Source organism: Oryctolagus cuniculus, chromosome 17, assembly GCF_051225735.1.
Source record: "Oryctolagus cuniculus isolate XC-2025 breed Fujian yellow rabbit chromosome 17, ASM5122573v1, whole genome shotgun sequence".
In the NCBI taxonomy this organism is placed as follows: Eukaryota; Metazoa; Chordata; class Mammalia; order Lagomorpha; family Leporidae; genus Oryctolagus; species Oryctolagus cuniculus.
Window position 1 is genome coordinate 41,848,365 of NC_142883.1, and position 23,247 is coordinate 41,871,611.

The 23,247-nt window shown below is 43.6% G+C and overlaps 1 protein-coding gene and 1 pseudogene across 12 annotated transcripts in view; one reads left to right on the forward strand and one right to left on the reverse strand.

Annotated features, from left to right (window-relative positions):
- RHOT1 (ras homolog family member T1) overlaps positions 1-23,247 on the reverse strand; it is a 91,129-nt gene that overhangs the window by 58,300 nt on the left and 9,582 nt on the right. For 11 of the 12 annotated variants that reach the window (XR_011383573.2, XR_007911262.3, XM_051824636.3 and 8 more), the window contains exons 2-3: positions 5,359-5,417; positions 1,584-1,665 (exon numbers count right to left, since the gene is read on the reverse strand). Coding sequence is in view for 9 of the 12 variants with exons in the window: in XM_051824636.3 (XP_051680596.1) it covers positions 1,584-1,665; positions 5,359-5,417 (141 nt within the window). In the remaining 3 variants the exon portion in view is untranslated. The remainder of the gene's footprint in view (positions 1-1,583; positions 1,666-5,358; positions 5,418-23,247) is intronic. The other variant, XM_089317430.1, reaches the window with a different exon arrangement.
- LOC149121196 (small ribosomal subunit protein uS2 pseudogene) lies at positions 2,078-3,233 on the forward strand (annotated as a pseudogene).

Below are 23,247 nucleotides of genomic sequence, written 5' to 3' on the forward strand. Positions count from 1 at the left end.
TCGACAGCACGTGATAGTAATAGTAAGCACCGTCCAGAAGGAAAACCAGAGCACAATAACGAAGAATCAAGAATTCCCTCTCTAGTACACACAAGGCTCTCCGGCTAGAACTGCTCTCCATGGGTGAATATGCCCGCAATTCCACAGAGGCAGGGGATATGCATGATATTGTAGCATTAGGAAGCAAAGTAATGAGCAAAACAATTATTGACATAGTAATTTAGATCACCTTGGTTACATGCCTTCCCCTAAAAAGGTCTGTTGTTTCTGACATCAAACTCATATATGAGTATTTTATTCGGTGCTAAATAATGGATCATATGTTTAATATCTTTTCACATGTTGAATAATCAATGGTGAAGACTTCAATTCTAATACTGAAAGGAATCTATTATATAATTCCACATACCGAGAAAGAATATTTCTCTAAATAAAGCTAGTTACAATTCTGATGGCAAAAGAAGGCATTCATCTCCCTACAGCTTTTCATACATTGCTGTCCAACAGACAAACATATATAATTTATATTTTCTGGTAGTTATCTCAAAAGAAGGAAAAAATAAAAATTTAAGATTAATATTTAACTCAATATAAAAATATAAAATTTCAACATGCACTCAATAGAAAATTAATGAGATTTTTTACATACTAAGTCTTCCAAATCCAGTTTTATTTCATATTTACAGCACATTTCAGTTTAGAATAGTCACATTTCAAGTGTTCAATGACCTAAATCAGGGGTGGGGAACCTTTTTTCTGACAAGGGCCACTTAGATAATTATAACATCATTTGGGGCCATACAAAATTATCAACTTAAAAATTAGCCTGCTACAGATTAATTAAATTTTGAGTCCTCCTGCAGTTGCCTAAGCAGGGCCAGACCAAATGATTTCCAGGGCCTTATACAGCCCATGGGTCAGATGTTCCCCGCCTTTGGTTTAAACAGCACAATTCTGATGCCCATTATTTTAGAATATGGAACAACAGCTTAGCCAAAGCATTATCAGAGTACTCATACTCCCTTTTTTCCCCTTAAGTTCAGGAATAAAACATTATAATTTACTGATTAAAAAGTAAACAGTTGTGTGTAGAAAATTTTTAAGTTATTAAAATCAGTAATGATGTTTTTCTAATAGAATTTAAGCAAGCTCACAACCGTTGTAATTATTATTTTGTTTGGGATCAAGGTTGACAGGTTAAAGAACAAATTCAGAACTCAATAAATGTTCAGATTAAGAACATTCTCTAAATCATAAGAACATATCTAAATGCCTGATAACAAAGCTGACCCAGAACTTCTCTCTGCGAAGTTCTGATTCAAGGGCAGTCATGGCTTACCGACTCATACTACCTTCCTCTATGGACCCGAACTTGGAATATAAGGGATAGGGTAGTCGTCAAATGGGTGCTCTGAGTAGGGTGTGGAGCAGGAGGTAAAAGTGAGGCAAGAACAGAAAGGATCATGTACTTCCACAGAGAAAGAATTACCACTCTTAGCATATTTTTAAAAGCTCAATAAGGACCTTTTTTGAGAACTACTTAACTAACCCTACAGCTTCACCTACAAGAGGACATTGATTACCTGAGTAATCTACAATGTGTGTTGGAACTCTCTCAGGGGTGACATCAGCTGGAATGGTGATTTCTTCTGCCCGAGGAGGAACCTTTATTTGCAAACAAATATAAAAAAAGGAAAAACCTTTGGATATTATCAACCAAACTTGTTAATACATTATGTAAATTTATCTATATTAGCCCCTTTCACTCCTAGCTATCCTTATAGGTATCTGTTTTACTTCTAAATGCTTGGTGTTATATTTTACCAAGGATGCAAATGTATATTAAAACAATACTACAAGGCACACAGCTGCCGCTGGCAACATGGGCATCTCATCTCAGAGTGCCTGTTCAAGTCCTGCCTTCTCTGCTTCTGCTCCAGCTTCCTGCTATGGGGTATGGGAAGGCAGTGGAAGATAGCCCAAGTATTTGAGCCCTGGTCATCTGTGTGGGAGACAAGGATGAGAGCTCCTGGCTCCTGGCTTCTGCCAGGCCCAGATCTGGCTACTGTGGCCATTTGGGTAAAGAGTAAACTAATGGGTAAAAGATCTCTCTGTGGCTTTCCGCGCTACCCGGCCAGGGGTCCATACGGCGTTGTTTTTGATTCCCGGCGTAACTTAAGGGGAAGCTGTCACAATGTCCGGAGCCCTTGATGTCCTGCAAATGAAGGAGGAGGACGTCCTCAAGTTCCTTGCAGCAGGAACCCACCTAGGTGGCACCAACCTTCACTTCCAGATGGAACAGTACATCTACAAAAGGAAGAGTGATGGCATCTACATCATCAATCTGAAGAGGACCTGGGAGAAGCTGCTGTTGGCGGCTCGTGCTATTGTGGCCATTGAAAACCCTGCTGATGTCAGTGTGATATCCTCCAGGAACACTGGCCAGGGAGCTGTGCTGAAGTTTGCTGCTGCCACTGGAGCTACTCCCATTGCTGGCCGCTTCACACCTGGAACCTTCACTAACCAGATCCAGGCAGCCTTCCGGGAACCACGGCTTCTGGTGGTTACTGATCCTCGGGCTGACCACCAGCCTCTCACGGAGGCATCTTACGTGAACCTGCCTACCATTGCTCTGTGCAACACAGACTCGCCTCTGCGCTACGTGGACATTGCCATCCCGTGCAACAACAAGGGAGCCCATTCAGTGGGTCTGATGTGGTGGATGCTGGCCCGGGAGGTTCTGCGCATGCGTGGAACCATCTCCCGTGAACACCCCTGGGAGGTCATGCCTGATCTCTACTTCTACAGAGATCCTGAAGAGATTGAAAAAGAAGAGCAGGCCGCCGCTGAAAAAGCTGTGACCAAGGAGGAGTTTCAGGGTGAATGGACGGCCCCAGAGCCCGAGTTCACTGCTACTCAGCCGGAGGTTGCTGACTGGTCCGAAGGCGTGCAGGTGCCCTCTGTGCCTATTCAGCAGTTTCCCACTGAGGACTGGAGTGCTCAGCCCGCCACTGAAGACTGGTCTGCAGCGCCCACTGCTCAGGCCACCGAGTGGGTGGAACAACCACTGAGTGGTCTTAGGCTGCTTGTCACGGGCTCTCACGCAAACATGGAAATGAGGTTGATGGAAAATAAACATCAGTTTCTACAGAAAAAAAAAAAAAAAGATCTCTCTGTCCCTTTCTGTCACTCTGCCTTTGAAATAAATAAACATTTAAAAAAAAAAAAAAAAACCTGTACAACCAAAACTTTTTCCAAAAAACACACATTTCCAGCTGTGTAGGCTCAAGACATAGCAAGGACACCTCAGATCTGATGAAGACTAAAACAATTCTTAAATTAATTTGGCATTTCAAATGCTAAGTTTTTTTTAAGATTTTATTTATTTATTTGAGAGGTAGAGTTATAAGAGAGGGAGAGACAGAGAGACAGAGAGAAAGGTCTTCCATCCTCTAGTTCACTCCCCAAATGGCCACTGTGGCCAGAGCTGAGCCAATCCAGAGCCAAGAGCCAGGAGCTTTTTCCAGTTCTTCTACATGGGTACAGGGTCCCAAGCACTTGGGCCATCTTCTACTGTTTTTCCAGGCTGCAGCAGAGAATTGGATCAGAAGAAGTGCAGCAGGGACTTGAACGGGTGTCCACATGGGAATGGGATGCTGGCACCACAGGTGGAGGCTTAGCCTACTATGCTATAGTGTTGGCCCCTCAAATGTTAGATTTTTAAAATATGATGTTTCTATTCCACTTTGTAGAAGGTTTAAACCAAATGACGAACTATGCTAATCCAAATCAACCTTCAAATTATCAAAATGCATTTCTTCTAGAATATAACTGATTGACTACATAAGCCTTATGTTTAATGATTATATTTTTCAGAAAGATCATATGATTTTTTCTAGTTTTTTATTTACTTATTTATTTAATTTGAAAGGCAGAGAGAAAGATATTTCCCAACCTCTGGTTCACTCCCCAAATGCCCCCAAGAGCCAGGGTACAGACGTGCCAAAGCCAGGAGCCAAGAATTTAATCTGAATGTCCCACATTAGTGGCAGAGATCCAAATACTTGAGCCATCACCTTCCTGCCTCCCCTTGCTGCCTCCTAGGTACACATCACCAGGAAGCCAGAATCAGCAGCAAGGCCAGGACTTAAACCCAAGCACTCTGATATGGAATGCAGGCAGGCCAAGCAGTATCTTGAATTCTAGGCCACTGTATGATTTTTTAATTAATCAAGAACACTTAACCACATTCAGGAGAGTTATGCTAAAATAATTCTAAACTAAGTTAAATTATCACAGAAAACTTGTAGGTATTACACTCTGAGTGATTATACATTATGTTACTGATTCCCTGGAAACAACACGTGAAAATATACTTTAGCTCTCAAATTAAGTAATTACTTAACTATCCTAATTAATTAAGAGGGAAAAAACAGCAAAAGAAACAATGAATGGCCACATGACAGTTGTAAATGCTGAATACACATGATACATCAAATTCCTGTTGGGGTAATGAAATTATGAAGATATTCCTATCTAAAAGCCAACAGAAGCAAAAGTACAAGTTATAACACTAATACTTACTATGTGAAAGAGAATAATGAGAAATCTTTTTCAGCTCATTGCACTGAACCCATTCCCCATAGCAATATCCTAATGTTACATAAGGACTTGGCCAGTAGCTCCTCACACTGGAACTTCAAAAATATAAATAAATAAATTGTCGGTCATAATAAAGCCACTTTATTTTTTTGGTGGTACTTCAATGTTACTAAGCTTATCTCACTTGAGATCCACGACAAGCTTTTGAGGTGGGAAAAAGTGGAATGAATTAGTTTCTTCATTTGTACAATGAGTCAAGTAGATAAAGGTTTTCAAATATGTATGTCAGAATTCTAGTGGCTGACAAAAATATCTCACAGACCAGGGAGTGTCAGGTGGAAGGCAAGTAGGGATCCAGAACCTTCATCTTAACTTGAACTCATAGAACATTCATCATGTTATATTTTGAGCTTATGGATAATTTTACTTTTGAAAAAGGGTTACAGCTTAGATGATATCTATATTTCTTTCAGTTCCCATTTAACAGGTGAGACAACTAAGATGACAAATATCCCAGTCAAGGTCTGACGTGGACAACACAAGGGACTTCGGGAACTTAGGTCTTGTTAGGTTCTTCCTCAGAGAGGCCCACCATCAACTAAAATGCATAGAAGTCTACAAAATGCATACAAGCATAGAAAAGTCACAGCTGTAAGAAAGAAATCACATGGCAAAAAAGGCATAGCTTATCTCATTTTAACTTAATTTCAATCAATTAAAATTTTTTGAATATGGAAAGGAAATCAAAGTATTTACCTCTTCTGGAAATTCTTCACTGACCAGAGACATAATCAGTGATGTCTTCCCAACTCTAGCTGTGAAAACAGAAATTGTTACTTTAATAAAGTGTTTAGTTCTATATAAGCTCAAATTTAACAACCACAAGGGGAAGTCTTTTATTTTTAGTTAAAATCAAAATTTAGTACAATACTTAAAAGTAGGGGCTGGAGGCCAGCGCTGCTGCTCAATAGGCTAATCCTCCGCCTGCGGCGCTGGCACACCAGGTTCTAGTCCCGGTCGGGGCACCGGATTCTGTCCCAGTTGCTCCTCTTCCATTCCAGCTCTCTGCTGTGGCCCGGGAGTGCAGTGGAGGATTGCCCAAGTCCTTGGGCCCTGCACCCCCATGGGAGACCAGGAGAAGCACCTGGCTTCTGGCTTTGGATCAGCGCAGTGCGCCGGCCTCAGCAGCCATTGCGGGGTGAACCAACGGAAAAAAGGAAGACTTTTCTTTCTCTCTCACTGTCCACTCTGCCTGTCAAAAAAAAAAAAAAAAAAAAAAGTAGGGGCTGACACTCTGGAATAGCAGGTTAAAGCCCTGGCCTGCATTGCCAGCATCCCACATGGGTGCTGGTTCGAGTCCCACTGCTCCACTTCCAATCCAGGTCTCTGCCATGGCCTGGGAAAGCAGTGGAGGATGGCCAAGTGCTTGAGTCCCTGCACCCACGTGGGAGACCCAGAAGAAGCTCCTGGCTCATTGCTTCAGATCATCTCAGCTCTGACCACTGCGGCCATTTGGGGAGTGAACCAGTGGATGGAAGACCTCTCCCTGTAACTCTTTCAAATAAATAAAATAAATCTTTAAAAAAAATACATAGAAGGTTATCTTTTTTTCTGCTTAAAAATATATATTTATTGCTTTTAAAAATTACAAAAATACATATTTTAAAAATAAAAATGTTCTGGCTGGCGCCACAGCTCACGTGGATAGTCCTCTGCCTGTGGCACCGGCACCCCGGGTTCTAGTCCCTGTTGGGACACCAGATTCTGTCCTGGTTGTTCCTCTTCCAGTCCAGCTCTCTGCTGTGGCCTGGGAGTACAGTGGAGGATGGCCCAAGTGCTTGGGCCCTGCACCCACATGGGAGACCAGGAGAAGCACCTGGCTCCTGGCTTCGGATCAGCGCGGTGCGCCAGCCACAGCAGCCATTGGGGGGTGAGCCAACAGAAAAGGAAGACCTTTCTCTCTGTCTCTCTCTCTCTCTCACTGTCCACTCTGCCTGTCCAAAAAAAAAAAAAAAAAAAAAAAAAATTACTTCTTTGAGAGGCAGAGAGACAAGAGTGACAGCTCCCATTTGCTGGTTCAATCCCCACACACTTGCAATTGCTGGGGCTGGGCCAGGCCAAAGACAGGACTTGGGAACTCAATCCAAGTCTTCCACTTGAGTGGCAAAGGATGCATCTGCTTTGAGCCATCACCTGCTGCCTCCCAGGATCTATGTGAAGGAAGCTGGAATCAGGAACAGAGATGGGTAATACATGTGGGCACTCCAAGATGGGATGCAGGCATCTCAACCGCTGGGTCAAACATCTTCCCTGTACTATCACTTATTAATTAATCTCCTAAGAATGAACATTTGGATTGTTTCCAAGTTCTCACTTTTAGAAACAATGCTGCACTTAGTATTTTTACAGGATAAATTCCTTAAAACAGAACTCAAGGTACCATGCATGATCTTTCTTCAATTGATATTGTCAAGTATTTCCAATACAGAATAAACAAATTTACATCCTCAGTAACAGAAATCAGAGTACCTATTTCTCTAAATACTTAAATTATTTTTTTTTTAGAGTATTGTATTTAAACGGTTTAAAGGAAATTTTTCTATTGTATTTTTTTTTAGTAATTTTTTTTTAAGATTTGTTTGGGCACTGACATTGTGGCATAATGGGTAAAGTTGCCACCTGTGATGCTGGCATCCCATATGGGCACTGGTTAAAGTCCTGGCTACTCCACTTCCCATCCAGCTCTCTGGTAATGGCCTGGGAAAGCAGCAGAAGATGGCCCAAGTACTTGGCTCCCTGCACCCACATGGGAGACCTGGAAGAAGCTCCTGGCTCTTGCTTCGGACTGGCCCAGCTCAGGCTGTTGCAGCCATTTGGAGTGTTGCCAGAGGATGGAAGATCTCCCTTTCTCTCTCTCTGCAACTCTCCCTTTCAAATAAATATATAAACCTTTAATAATAAAAAAAATTTGTTTGAAAAGTGAAAAAACAAAGAGATAGGGAGAAACAGATCTTTATCTAGCTACTAGTCCATTCCCCAAAAGGCAGCAACATCCAAGTCTGGGCCAGCCTGAAGCCAGTAGCCAAGAACCTTACTCTGGTCTCCCACAGGGATGGCAGGACCCCAAGCACTTCGGCCATCATCTACTGACCTCCTAAGATGACCAGATTGGAAGCAGAGTAGCCAGGACTTGAACTAGCACTCTGATATGGGATGCTGATGTTGCAAGCTGCAGCCCAACCCACTGTACCACAACACTGGTTCCTTAGTAATTTTTTTTAACATACTAACTTTAAAAATCATAATCTTCACTCTGAAATTTTACTTCTGTTCCCATCATTTTTCTGATCTTCATCATTAGTATTATGGGATCAGTGTTGTGGGTGCAACAGGTCAAGCCACCATCTGCAACGCAGTCATTCTACATGAGTGCTGGTCTGAGCCCCAGCTTCTACTTTTGATCCAGCTCCTGGCTAACATGCCTGGGAAAAACAATAGAAAATGGCCAGAGTGCCTGGGCCTCTGCCACCCACATGGGAGACCTGGATGGAGTTCTAGGCTCCTGGCTACGGTGTGGCCTGGCCTGGCCGAGACTGGGCCATTTGGGAAGTAATCAGTGGATGGAAGATCTCTCTCTCTCTCTCTCTCTCTCTCTCTCTCTCTGTCTTCCTGTCTCTCTGTTAACTCTGCCTTTCAAATAAACTAAATCTTAAAAAAAAAAAAAAAAAATGGGGGGACCAGCATTGTGGCGTAGCAGGTTAAGATGCTGCCTACAGTGCCAGCTTCCCATATGGGTGCCGGCTTGAGTCCCAGCTGCTCCACTTCCAATCAGCTCCCTTCCAATGCATCTGGGGACAGCCCAGTTGCTTGGGCCCCTGCACCTATGGTGGAGACCAGAAGAAGCTCCTGGCTCCTGGTTTCAGCCAGCCCTGTCATTGAGGCCATTTGGGGAGAGAACCAGCGGACTGAAAATTCTCTGTAACTCTACCTTTCAAAGAAGTAAAGTAAAACTTAAAAAAAAAAAAAAATCAGGATTGTTAGATAATGAACTGCTTATCAATTAAATTTTTTTGTGATTCTAAAGGAAAACATAGCAGCATATTATAGTTTCTAGAAGTAAAGTCTAAATAGAAAGAACTGGGAAATGTAAAGGGAAGAAAAGTCACAGTCCTTTGTTAAATTACTGAAAAAGCGAACTTAAATGTCAAGATTCTGGAGAGGCCGGCGCCACAGCTCACTAGGCTAATCCGGGTTCTAATCCCGGTTGGGGTGCTGGATTCTGTCCCGGTTGCCCCTCTTCCAGTCCAGCTCTCTGCTGTAGCCCGGGAAGGCAGTGAAGGATGGCCCAGGTCCTTAGGCCCTGCACCTGCATGGGAGACCAGGGGAAGAACCTGGCCCCTGGCTTTGGATCGGCGCAGCACGCCAGCCATAGCCACCATTTTGGGGGTGAACCAACAGAAAAGGAAGACCTTTCTCTCTGTCTCTAACTCTGCCTGTCCAAAAAAAAAAAAAAAAAGACTCTGGAGAAATAATGAATGGCTAGGACACAGGAAGCAGAGTGCAGAAGAAACATCTTGAAGTGCATGCTATGAACAACTGAGTACTACTGCTGCAGGGACAGACTAGATGGTTTAACAGGTGTCTCTCAGCTCTGATTTCTACAGACCTCTTAACTGATTTATGTGAGAAGTGTTGGGCCTTTATCAAGAGGTTGACAATAAGGTGACATTCACAGCATTCCAACCCCATCAGTGAAGCCAGAGTCCATTATCACAGAACTGCCAGATCCTAATCAACAATATCAGCTTATTCAGCTCGCTGCAAACTTTCAGATGAGGAGCCTGGGACCCAGAAACAATGATTTTCTCAAGCCCTCACTACAAGAGGCAGGACACCACTTGGGACACACACATCCCACACAGGAATGTGCAATTTCAGTCCTGGCTACTCCACTTCTAGTCTAGTTTCTTGCTAATGCACATTCAGGGAGAGAGCAAATGATGGCTCAAGTATTCTGAGTCCCTGTCACCCATGTGGAACACCCGGACACAGTTCCTGGCTCAGCCTGCTATTTATTGCAGGCATTGGGAAAAGAACAAACAGATGGAAGATACATCTCTCTCTTCCCTCCTCCCCCTGCCTTGTAAGTAAACCTTAAAACACACACACACACGTGCATACATACATACACATGCAGAGGCCAGCATGGTGGCAGAGTGGGTTAAGCTGCCCACTGCTTACAATAGAAACAGCTTATATCAATGTGCACCTGTGAGTCCCAGCTGCTTCACTTCTTTTTATTTCCCTGCTTCGCTTCTGATCCAGCTCCCTGTTAAGGTGCCTGGGAAGGCAACAGATGATGGCCCAAGTGCTTGGCCCCTGCAACCCATGTGGGAGACCTGATGGAGTTCTTGGCTCCTGGCTTCAGCATGGCCCAGACCTGCCTGTTGCAGTCATTGGGGAGTGAACAAGCAGCTGGAAGATTGATCGCTCTCTCTCTCTCTCTATCTCTTCCTGTTGCCCTGCTTTCCAAATAAATAAATAAATCTTAACAAACCAAACATAAGGGGTCGGCATTGTGGCATAGAGGGGTAAGCCACTGTCTATGATGCTGGCATCCCATATGGGCGCCGTTCAGTGTCCTGGCTGCTCCACTTCCAATCCAGCTCCCTGCTAATGCACCTGGGAAAGGAGTGGAAGACGGCCTAAGAGTCTGGGCCCCTGCATCCGGAGACCCAGACAGAAGCTGTGTGGGAGCAAACTGTTGAAATCTTTACTTAATGTATGCTAAACTGATCTTCTGTATATAAAGAGAATCGAAAATGAATCTTGATATGAATGGAAGGGGAGAGGGAGTGGATAAGGGGAGGGTTGCGGGTTGGAGGGACGTTATGGGGGGGAAGCCATTGTAATCAATATTCTGTACTTTGGAAATTTATATTCATTAAATAAAAGTTAAAAAAAAATAAATAAGTAAATAAGCGAAAAAATTCACTAAAAGATTAGTTGCAGACCCAAGAACATAAACCATCTCCTGATGGTCAAGCTAGTGTTCTTTCTCATGCCATATTTTAAAAATACTGCTAACACAAGCTAATGATATAGAAAGGAAATGGTGACTCCCACAGTTAGCGTGCATCACATACACAAACACTGTGTAGGTTAACTAAAATATTCACTGACTCATTGGTGACTGATTCAGCAGCTCTGGCTAACTTTTACTGTTTTTAACTTATTTTTAAAAAAATTTTCAGACAGAGGAATTGCAAAAATAGTACAAAGAATTCATATCTATCCTTTACCTAGATTTCCTCTATATTAACATTTTACTATATTTGCATTATTCTCTTTCTCTGCCTTTACATACAAATATAAAAACATTTGATTGTAATGTGTCTTAGTGTATATATTCTAAATGCAAGATGATTCTCTTCCATGACCAAAGAGTAGGAAATTCACACCACTACACTACAATCATCCAATCTGTGGAACTCATCAACTTATCATGTGTCCCACTACTATCTTTTAGAGGAAAAAAATGTTCTTTCTAACTCAGAATAAAATGCTACATTTGGCTGTTATGTCTCTTCACCCTCCTGTAATCTGTAAGTTTCTAAATCTTTGTCTTTTATGGTCTTGAAATTTTTAAATGTCCTTGTATTTCTGGCAGGAATACCCCCAAAACATTATTATGTCCTTCTTAGTATACCATGGCAGACAGCAGCTGACTGGTACCTTGTTAGCATGATCATGTGGGTAAGATGGTGTCTGCCAGGTTTCTCCACTGTAAATTTTTATTTTCCCAGTTATAATTCATAACTATCTTATGCAGCAATAATTTGAGAAAATGTAAACCCTCTGTTTCTCATTAAATTAAAAAAAAAAAAAGGATTTATTTATTTACTTGAGAGGCAGAGAGAGAAAATCTTCATCCACTGGTTCACTCCCCAAATGGCCACAATGGCCGGAGCTGTGCTGAGCCAAACCCAGGAGCCAGGAGCTTCCTGGGTCTCCCACGCAGATACAGGAGCCCAAGGACTTTGGCCATCTTCTACTGCTTTCCCAGGCCATAGCAGAGAGCTGGATTAGAAGAGGTGCAGCTAGGACTTGAACTAACACCCGTATGGGATGCTGGTGCTGCAGGCAGATGCTTAACCTACTATGCCACAGTAGCCTCTCGAGAAATTTAGCTTACCAGCTTTAACACCCATTGGTGATCCTTGCCCGAAACAAACACTGCAGTACCAGTTGCTGAATAGTGACTTATTCTTGGTTAAACATTTTATTTATTTATTTGAGAGGTAGTTACAGAGAAACGGAGAGAGCGCGAGCGAGCGAGAGTGAAAGAGCTAGCTTCCACTCCCTGGTTTCTCCCAAACTGGTCACATGGCTGGAGCTGGGCCAATCCGAGCCAGGAGCCAGGAGCTTCTTCTGGGTCTCCCACATGGGTACAGGGGCCCAAACACTTGGACCATCTTCTACTACCTTCCCAGGACATAGCAGAGAGCTGGATGGGAAGAGGAGCAACTGGGACAAAAATTGGTACCCATATGGATGCGAGCACCGCAGGCAGAGGCTTAGCCTACTATGCCCCAGTGCTGGCAACTGAATAGTGGCTTTCTATCAGTACTTTTTTATACTACTTTGCAGGCTCTTTTTTTTTTTTTTTTTTTTTTAAGATTTATTTATTTATTTGAAAGTCAGAGTTACACAGAGAGAGAAGGAGAGGCAGAGAGCTACTGGTTCACTCCCCAGTTGGCTGCAATGTCCTGAGCTGGGCCGGTCTGAAGCCAGGAGCCAGGAGCTTCCTCCGGGTCTCCCACACGGGTGCAGAGGTCCAAGGACTTGAGCCACCTTCCACGGTTTTCCCAGGGCATAGCAGGGAGCTGGAATAGCTGGGTCTTGAATTGGTGCCCTTATGGGATGCTGGCACTGCAGGCTGCGGCTCAACCCACTATGCCACAGCACCAACCCCCTCTGTAGGCTCTTATAAGGAAAAGTTTTCCCTTCTGATTTATGTACGTGCATAACATTAATAGCTGAATATAGACTCATGGATTGCTATATTATTCTACTATTTTATGAATTATAACCTCTAACCATCATAATATGGAAGCTCAAATTGTTCTACTCTACTTTTAAAAATGCATTTATGCAGGTATAAATAAATATGTACTGTATGAGCCTACCTGATAAATAAATATCTATGTGAATATTTTTAAGACCCTGGAAGAATATATACACCAGTAGCGGTTATTTCTGAAGTAAAAGCAATTGCAGGGGTGAGTGTTCAGCACAGTGGTTAGGATTCCACTTGGAATGCCTGCATCCCCTACTGGAGTACCAAAGTCTGTGCTAATGCACATCCTGGAAGGCCACAGTTAATAGCTCAAGAATGTGGGTCCCTGCCTACCATGTGGGAGTTCTGAGAGTTCCAGGCTCCTGGCTTCAGCCTGGTCTAACCCTGGCTATTGTGGACACTTGGGGAGTGAACCAGCAAATGAAGATCTCAGTCTATCTCTCTTTTAAATAAAATGAAAGTAAATTTAAAATTTGTTTAAATAATTGTAATTTTAGTGGTTTTTGCATTTCTTCTAAGTTTTCTTTAAAGATTTATTTATTTATTTGAAAGTCAAAGTTACACAGAGAAAGGAGAGGCCGAGAGAGAGAGGGGTCTTCCATCCGTTGGTTCACTCCCCAATTGGCCACAACGGCTGGAGCTGCGCCAATCCAAAGCCAGGAGCCAGGAGCTTCTTCTGAGTCTTCCCATGTGGGTGCAGGGGCCCAGGAGTTGGGCCATCTTCTACTGCTTTCCCAGGCCATAGCAGAGAGCTGGATCAGAAGTGGGGCAACTGGGTCTCAAACCGGCACCCATCGCCCTTATGGGATGCCCGCACTGCAGGTGGTGGCTTTACCTGCTACGCACAGCATTGCCCTCCCCCCCAAGTTTTCAAAAACAAACATAATTTTTGCTACTAGAGAAGGTACTGTTTTTTTTTTAAGGCGAGTGCTTTTATTTTTAAATTTTTTAAAGGTTTACTTATTTATTATTTGAAAGGCAGTGTTACAGAGAAGCAGAGAGAAAGGTCTTACATCCACTGGTTCACTCCCCAAATGGCTGCAATGGCTGGAGCTGAACTGATCCAAAGCCAGGAGCCAGGAAGGAGCTTCTTCCAGGTCTCCCATGCAGGTGCAGGGGCCCAAGGACTTTAGCCATCTTCGACTGCTTTCCTAGGCCACAGCAGAGAGCTGGATGGGAAGTGGAACAGCCAGTCTCGAACCAGTGCCCATATGGGATAACAGCACTGCAGTTGAAGGCTTTACCCACTATGCTACAGCACTGGCCCCTATTTGGTTTTAACATTATTTTTGTTTTATTTGAGAGACAGAGATGGAGAGAGAGAGGCCTCCCATCTGCTGGTTCCTTCCCCAAATGACTGCAGTTGCAGGGGCTGGGCTACAGCAAACCTGGGGGCCAGGAATTCAATCCAGGTCTCCCAGGTGAGTGGCAGGAACCCAATTACTTTAGCCATTATTGCAGCCTCCCAGGGTACACACTAGCAAGAAGCTGGAATCAGGAGTCAGAGCTTGGTGTTGAATCCAGGTACTAAGATATGCGGACATAGGTATTTTAATCAGACCCTTAGGATCCAGCAATGTGAAGCAGTGGGTTAAGCTGCCCCTGCAATGCCAGCATCCCATATGGATGCAGGTTCAAGTACCAGATGCTCCACTTCTGACCCAGTTCCCTGTTAAAGACCTGGGAGGGCAGCAGAGGATGGCCCAAGTGCTTGTGCCCCTGCCACCAGTGTGGAGATTAGGATGGAGTTCGGCCTCCTGGCTTCAGCCTAGTCCAGCTCTGGCCAGTGTGCCACTTGGAGACTAAATCAGTGAATGGAAGATCTCTCTCTCTCTCTGTGCCTTTTATATCAATTTTTTTTTTTAAATCACCACCTTTATGGCTACCTAAAGCCTGCTCTGAAAAGTACTACTTCGAAGGTAATTTTGGTAATAAATATTGGCACGTTCTAAATTTACAGGTGGCAACTGAAACTTAGCTAGACATTCTTTCATGCCTTGGAAAAATATTTCTTGAGCACTTCTATATGGCAAGCACTATTCCATGTCCTGGGGATATCATTTACCAAGGCCACTAGGTCTTCCCTACTTTTACAGAGAAGCTATTCTAATGGATTTAGGCACTTATCACCAATAATATTAGCACTTTTTCTATGTACCAAGTTAAAAAAGAAAAGTTTAGGGGTGAACATTTGGCATAGCAGTTAAGTTACCACTTGAGATGCCTACATCCCAAACTTGAGGGCCTGGTTTGAAAAAGAACTTCTAAGATCAATCCCATTCATAATAGCTACAAAATATTTAAATACCTTGGAATAAATTTAACCAAGGACATTAAAGATCTCTATGATGAAAATTACAAAACATTAAAGTAAGTAATAGAAGACAAAAAAGTGGAAAAATCTTCCATGCTTATGGATTGGAAGAATAACATCTTCAAAACGTCCACACTACTGAAATCAATTTATAGATTCAATGCGATACCAATCAAAATACCAACAACATTCTTCTCAGATCTAGAGATAATGATGCTAAAATTCATATGAAAACACAAGAGACTACGAATAGCAAAAGCAATTTTAAACAGCAAAAACAAAGCTGGAAACATCATACTACCAGACCTCAAGACATATTACAGGGCAGTTATAATCAAAACAGCCTGGTACTGGCACAAAAACAGATGTTTAGACTCAAGGAGCAGAACAGAAACCCCAGAAATAAATCCACCCATCTACAACCAACTTATCCTTGACAAAGAAACAAAAACCAACTCCTGGAGCCAAGACAGTCTCTTCAACAAATATTGCTGGGGAAACTGAATTTCCACATGCACAAGTATAAAACAAGACCCTACCTCACACCTTACACAAAAACCCACTCAAAATGGATCAGAGACCTAAATCTATGACAGGATACCATCAAATTACTAGAGAACATTGGGGAAACCCTAAAAGACACTGGCATAGGGAAAGACTTCTTGGAAAAGACCCCAGAAGCACAGGCAATCAAAGCCAAAATTAACAAATGGGATTACAACAAACTGAGAAGCTTCTGCACTGCAAAAGAAACATTCATCAAAGTGAAGAGGCAACCAACAGAATGGGAGAAAATATTTAAACAATGCTCAACTGACAAAGGACTAAATTCCAAAATCTATGAAGAACTCGAGAAACTCAACACCAACAAAACAAACAAGCCAATTAAGAAATGAGCAAAGGGGCCAGCGCCGTGGCTCAGTAGGCTAATGCTCCGCCTTGCGGCGCCGGTACACCGGGTTCTAGTCCCAGTTGGGGCACCGGATGCTGTCCCAGTTGCCCCTCTTCCAGGCCAGCTCTCTGCTGTGGCCAGGGAGTGCAGTGGAGGATGGCCCAGGTGCTTGGGCCCTGCACACCATGGGAGACCAGGAGAAGCACCTGGCTCCTGCCTTCGGATAGGTGCGGTGCACTGGCCGCAGCACACCAGCCACGGCGGCCATTGGAGGGTGAACCAATGGCAAAGGAAGACCTTTCTCTGTCTCTCTCTCTCACTGTCCACTCTGCATGTCAAAAAAAAAAAAAAAAAAAAAAATGAGCAAAGAAACTGAACAGACATTTCTCAAGAGAAGAAATTCAAATGGCTAACAGACACATGAAAAAATGCTCAGGATCACTAGCCATCAGGGAAACACAAATCAAAACCACAATGAGGGGGGCTGGTGCTGTGGTGCAGTGGATTAACGCCAGGGCCAGAAGTGTTGGCATCCCATATGGATGCCTGTTCGAGACCCAGCTGTTTCACTTCTGATCCACCTCTCTGCTATGGCCTGGGAAAGCAGTAGAAGATGGACCAAGTCCTTGGCCCCCAGCACCCACATGGGAGACCTGGAAGAAGCTCCTGGCTCCTGGCTTCAGATCGGCACAGTTCCGGCCATTGCGGCCAATTGGGGAGTGAACCAACGGATGCAAGACCTCTCTCACTCTCTCTCTCTCTCTCTCTCTCTCTCTCTCTCTCCCCGGGTGTGTGTGTGTGTGTGTGTAACTCTTTCAAATAAATAAATAAATCCTTAAAAAAAAAAAAAAATAAACACAATGAGGTTTCAACTCACCCCCATTATAGTGGCTTTCATACAGAAATCAACAAAGAACAAATGTTGGGGAGAATGTAGAAAGAAGGGTTACTTAATCCACTGTTGGTGGGAATGTAAACTGGTACAGCCACCGTGAAAGATAGTATAGTACAGTATAGAGATATCTCAGAAAGCTGAATATAGACCTACCATATGATCCAACCATCCCACTCCTGGGATTTTATCCAAAGGAAATGTAATCAGCATATAAAAGAGTAATCTGTACCTGCATGTTCATTTCAGCTCAATTTACAATGGCTTGGATGTGGAATCAACCTAGATGTCCATCAACTGAAGAGGCTAAAGAAATTATGGTATATATACTCTATGGAATACTACACAGTGGTTATATATATATATATATATACACACACAAATATGAAATACTGTCATTTGCAACAAAATGGATGCAACAGGAGACCATTATACTTAGTGAAATAAGCTACTCACAAAAGGACAAATATCATATGTTCTCTCTGATCTGTGGTAACAGAGTATTTAAAATGTAATCTGTCAGAGGCTGGCACTGCAGCTCAAATCCTCCGCCTGTGGCACCAGCACCCCGGGTTCTAGTCCCAGTTGGGGCGCTGGTTCTGTCCCAGTTGCTCCTCTTCCAATCTAGCTCTCTGCTGTGGCCCGGGAGTGCAGTGGAGCATGGCCCAAGTCCTTGGGCCCTGCACCCGCATGGGAGACCAGGAGAAGTACCTGGCTCCTGGCTTCGGATCAACGCGGTGTGTCGGCCACAGCGGCCATTGGAGGGTGAACCAACAGAAAAGGAAGACCTTTCTCTCTGTCTGTCTACTCTGCCTGTCAAAAAAAAAAAAAAAAAAAAAAAAAAAAAAAAACCATGAGACAAACAAAACTGCCATGAACAAGACATGGATCAAGCACTATGTTTAGTTACCCTATTAAAAATTATGTTAGAAGCTACAGAGGAGGTGGGGAAAAGAGGGTGGACAGGGAAGATACCTACTTCTCCCAGAAGTCTAAACATAGCGGGAAATCAAAAGGCTCATTTAAATAAACACAACCTATAATTTGGTCTCCAGGAAGGAAAAAATAATAATCTGTGATCCAATTAAAACATGTGCATTCTTCAGCAGTGTTTGCCTGAGTAATACCCAGGCAACCTTCCAACGTATCACCAGTAGTCCCCTGAAGAACTTCCTAGACCTCCTTGATGAAAATGTGACTGCCTCCCACCAGCTCCTAAGCATCTCCAGAGAGATTAAGGAACAAGTGCTTCACTATCATCCACAGAGAATGTGTTAAGGGCAGAAAATGCATTTTTGTTCAGTGTGGAATTCCTAGCTCCAAGCAAGTCACACAGCACTCAGTAAACACAGCTGTAGAGCTTACTGGGTAAGAGCACAGATGTGAAATTCAGGAAACTGGCTGGTTATTTCTGAGGGAAGAAAAGGCAGCAAAATAAGAAGGGAGCCTCACCTGATCAGCTATACATCTTAATTTGGGTAATGGGAGTTTGTTATATTATCCTGTTCCTTTTACATAAATATTTCGCTAACAGAAGACAAACACTAGCTTTGGAACCAGGTAAAACTGGACTAAAATCTTAGTTCCAGCACTTACCAGCCATGTTTCCTCGGGCAAATTACTAAGCCTCAGTTTGTTCATCTACAAAATTCAGTACTGATTAGTCTCAAAGAATTAAGAGGATTAAGATGGCAGCTGTACAATGCTTGGCATAACACTAACACACATTCAGTAGACAAATGGCGGCTGTGATGATGACTTCAAGTCTGAATTAAGGGGGTGAAGTCAGCACTGGCCTGGGCCAGATAATCTGGTTCAGCAACCAGCTTTAGCCATTAACAGTATGACCTTGAGTCGTCTCTTTTTCTAGGCCTCAATTTTCTCAACCGTTAAATCAGTTTTTAAAAAGAAAAAGAGGCCTCGATACTCTGTAAATGCTCATCTTGTATGATGAAACTACCAGATGGCACACAGATCTGGTGGCTGGCATTTAGCACCACAGTAAAGACACCACTTGAGATGCCCACACCCATATCAGAGTGCCTGGGTTCACAACCCAGCTCCACTTCCAATCCCAGCTTCCTGATGATATGCACTTTGGGACGTAGGTGATGGCGCAAGTGGTTGGGCCCCTGCCACCCATGTGGGAGACCTGGATTGAGTTCCAGGCTCCTCGCTTCAGTTTGCCCCACTGTTGCAGGCACCTCGTAAGTGAATCAGCAGGCAGGAGATCCTTCTCTCTCTTTCTGCCCTTCAAATGGAAATATACTTCTTAAAACTTAAAAAAAAAAAAGACTTGCAACCCAAGAAAAAGTGCACATCACATTAGGTAAAACAGTATGCTAAAAATGACAGACAGATCCACAAACTGTATGTTCCAACTGGATATGGGAAAGGGATTTGGCAGAACATTTGTCCATCTACATTTGTCCATCTACAAGAACAAAGTATGCACCAAGCCAATGTGGGGTTTGAGGAATTTCCAGAACTTGTCAACTTATATGTATCATTATCTAAGCTTTTTTCCTTAAATCCTCCATCATGGCCTTTCTTAAAGTCCCAGCAATCCCAACCTTTCAGCTAACTCAGATAATATTCTTTTAACATTCATAATAGCCCATTCTAACTCCACTGACTATGCATAACGGAAGCAAAACAATCTTTTTTTTAAATTTTACTTATTTTTTGACAGGCAGAGTTAGACAGTGAGAGAGAGAGAGCGACAGAGAGAAAGGTCTTCCTTTTCCGTTGGTTCACCCCCAAATGGCCATTATGGCTGGCGCGCTACACCGATCCGAAGCCAGGAGCCAGGTGCTTGCTTCTTCCTGGTCTCCCATGTGGGTGCAGGACACAAGGACCTGGGTCATCCTCCACTGCACTCCCGGGCCACAGCAGAGAGCTGGACTGGAAGAGGAACAACCGGGACAAGAACCTGGGGTGCTGGCGCCACAGGCAGAGGATTAGCCAAGTGAGCCACGGCACCAGCTGCAAAACCATCATAAATGAGCCACACCACCGTAGTACCAAGAAACTTAGAACTCGGTGCCAGTGCTATGGCGTAGTGGATAAAGTGGGTAAACCTGTGATGCTGGCACTCCATGTGAGCACCGGTTTGAATCCTGGCTGCTCCACTTCTGATTCAGCTCCCTGCGAAAGTACCTGGGAAAGCAGCAGAGGATGGCCCAAGTGCTTGGGTCCCTGAACCCATGTGGGAAACCTGGAAGAAGCTCCTGGCTTTGGCCTGCCCTAGCCCTGACTATTGTGGCCATCTGGGAAGTGAACCAGCAGAGCGAAGATCTGTCTCTCCCACTCTCTCTATAATTCTAACTTACAAATAAATTTTGTTTTAAATAAAACACATTCTTTTTTTAAAAAAAGATTTACTTATTTATTTGAAAGGCAGAGTTAGAGAGGCAGAGGCAGAGAGAGATGGTTGCCAATCCAAAGCCAGGAGCCAGGAGCTTCTTCCAGGTCTCCCACATGAATGTAGGGGCCCAAGGACTTAGGCCATCCTGCACTGCTTTCCCAGGCTATAGCAGAGAGCTGGATTGGAAGTGGAGAAGCTGGGGCTCAAATCAATGCCCATATGGGATGTCAACACCACAAGCGGTGGCTTTACCCACTACGCCACAGTGCCAGCTCCAAGTAAATAAATGTTTAAAAAAAAAATACTCCACCATTCTTCCTCATTGCTCATTGTTAAGACTCACTAGAAGCCAGCGCCGCGGCTCAATAGGCTAATCCTCCGCCTAGCGGCACTGGTACACCGGGTTCTAGTCCCGGTCGGGGCGCCAGATTCTGTCCCAGTTGCCCCTCTTCCAGGCCAGCTCTCTGCTGTGGCCAGGGAGTGCAGTGGAGGATGGCCCAAGTGCTTGGGCCCTGCACCCCATGGGAGACCAGGAGAAGCACCTGGCTCCTGCCTTCGGATAGGCGCGGTGCGCCGGCCGCAGCGTGCCAGCCGCGGTGGCCATTGGAGGGTGAACCAACGGCAAAGGAAGACCTTTCTCTCTCACTGTCCACTCTGCCTGTCAAAAAAAAAAAAAAAGACTCACTAGAGAGACCAGCACTGTGGTGTAGCGGGTAAAGCCTCGCCTGCAATGCTGGCATCCGATATGGGTGCTGGTTCGAGTCCCGGCTGCTCCACTTCCCATCCAGCTCTCTGCTATGGCCTGGAAAAGCAGCAGAAGATGGCCCAGGTTCTTGGGACCTTCACCCACATGGGAGACCTGAAGGAAGCTCCTGGCTCCTGGCTTCAGATTGGCCCAGCTCCAACCATTGCAGCCATTTGGGAAGTGAACCAGCGGATGAAAGACCTACCTCTCCCTCTCCCTCTGCCTCCCTCCCTCTCCCTCTGCCTCCCTCTCTCTTTCTCTCCCTCCCTCCCTCTCCGCCTCTCTGTAACTCTGCTTTTCAAATAAATAAATAAATCTTTGAAAAAAGGAGACTCATTAGAACAACTTTGCCTGGTCATAGTCTCCTCCACTTTTCCTACAGAACTCCTATGTCTCCAGTGATATGTTCAAAGTAAAAAGACCAATTATATGAGGAAATTCAGATTTCTTCAGAGCTCAGCTCATTAGTCTGAAGGGCAGTTTTGGCTGCCCATGCAGCAGCAGGCTTCTGCCAGAGTACAAATCTGCCACCAGGTCAATTCTAACAGGGCTAGCCACAGACAGAAAAAGCAAATAGAGAGAGGAGGTACCGTAAAGACTGCAATAAAAGAGCCTTCCTTAGGGACCAGCATTGTGGTGTAGTGGGTAATACTGCTGCCTGCAATACCAGCAACCCATATGAGCACCAGTTTGAATCTCAGCTGTTCCACTTCCAATCCAGCTCCCTGCTAATGTGTCTAGGAAAGTAGAAGATGGCCCAAGTTCCTAGGCCCCTGCACCCATGTGAGAGATCTGATGCAGTGCCTGGCTTTGACCTGGCCCAGCACTGGCTCTTGAGGCCATTTATGGAGTGAATCAGCGGATGGAAGATCCCTTTCTCTTATTCTGCCTTTCAAATAAATAAATATTTTAAGAGCTTTCCTTATGTTTGAACATACAAACATACAAGACAGTGTACCAAAGATAAGTCACTTCATTATTTACATCTATTACTACCTTGTGAAGTGTGATATTTTTATTTATTCATATCCTGACTCATCTGGAAAAGAATCTGAGGCAATTTAGCACTCATTACAGTACAAAAATTCCATCTAGCCTATGAATTCTATAATGAAAGAGCTTTTAAAAATCCAAGAATCTCTTTGATCTCTTCCACATAAAAATACAATGAATCTGAACCACATGAAAATCCAGCAATGGCATCATGAGCGTTGTGGTGCTGTGGGCTAAGCTGCTGCTTGGGAACCCTGCATCCCAAATAAGAGCGCCAGTTCGAGTCCTAGCTTCTCCATTTCTGATCTAGCTTCCTGCTAATGCACACCTCGAAGGCAGCTCAGTACTTGGGCCCCTACAACCCACGTAGGAGACACAGGTAGAATTCTGAACATTAGCAGGAGGCTGGAGTCAGAAGCCAAACTAGGTGCCCTAATGTAGTGGGACATGGGCTTCTTAACCAGTGTCTTAATTACTTGGCTAAATGCCCACCCCAAAAATTATTTCCACTAGGAAAAAAATTATTATACTAATTATATTTCAAATTATAAAGATTATAGTACATAATTTTAAAGTTATGACAAAATTATAAGTTTATATAATATGTAAATGTTTGCTATATATACAATCTATTTGATATAAATAGGATAAATAACTATCCTGCTAGTCAGCCATCTCATGTTTTCTATTTCTTCTATTTTTCATGAGAAATATGAAAGCAAATTTTAAAAACAAAAAGCAAGGCCATGATTATCCCCAAGGACAGAAGGTCTCTGATCCAGTTCAACACAACATGCTACAGCTCTGTCTACAACTCCATGCTTCTAAGTAGGTCATGCATGGAAAACATCATTCATCACTACAGAACAAATTATCTAGATTTACTCAGGCTACAGATTTCTTTGTCTTTTCATCACATCTTTTGAACATCTAGTCCCAAATGACAGCAAATTCTTAATATGCATGAGGCAGAAATAACATTCTCTGGTTTCAATTACCACCCCACCAGCCATATTGGCTGTTTTTCTTGATAACAAACACGCCTTGTTTCAAGTGGCAAAAGAAACTATTCTTCATTCCTGACTGCTTTATTAAGAAGCCTTGTTGGCTCTTCCTAAGTCACTGTAATTAGAATACACTGGGGGGGAAAGGATGATTATGGAGTTCTATTTTTAACTAGTAAACTTTAGGATTTGGAGAAATAACTAAACATTGTAACAAAGAATTCATTGATCACATGCAGATGTTGTGGCCTGCAGGGTAAACGCTGTCAGTTATAAACTATCCATCTTCTTCAAACCAGATCAACTTGGAGACTAGATTTCAGTTCATATCTGAGCATGATGTAGAATAGACTGTGCA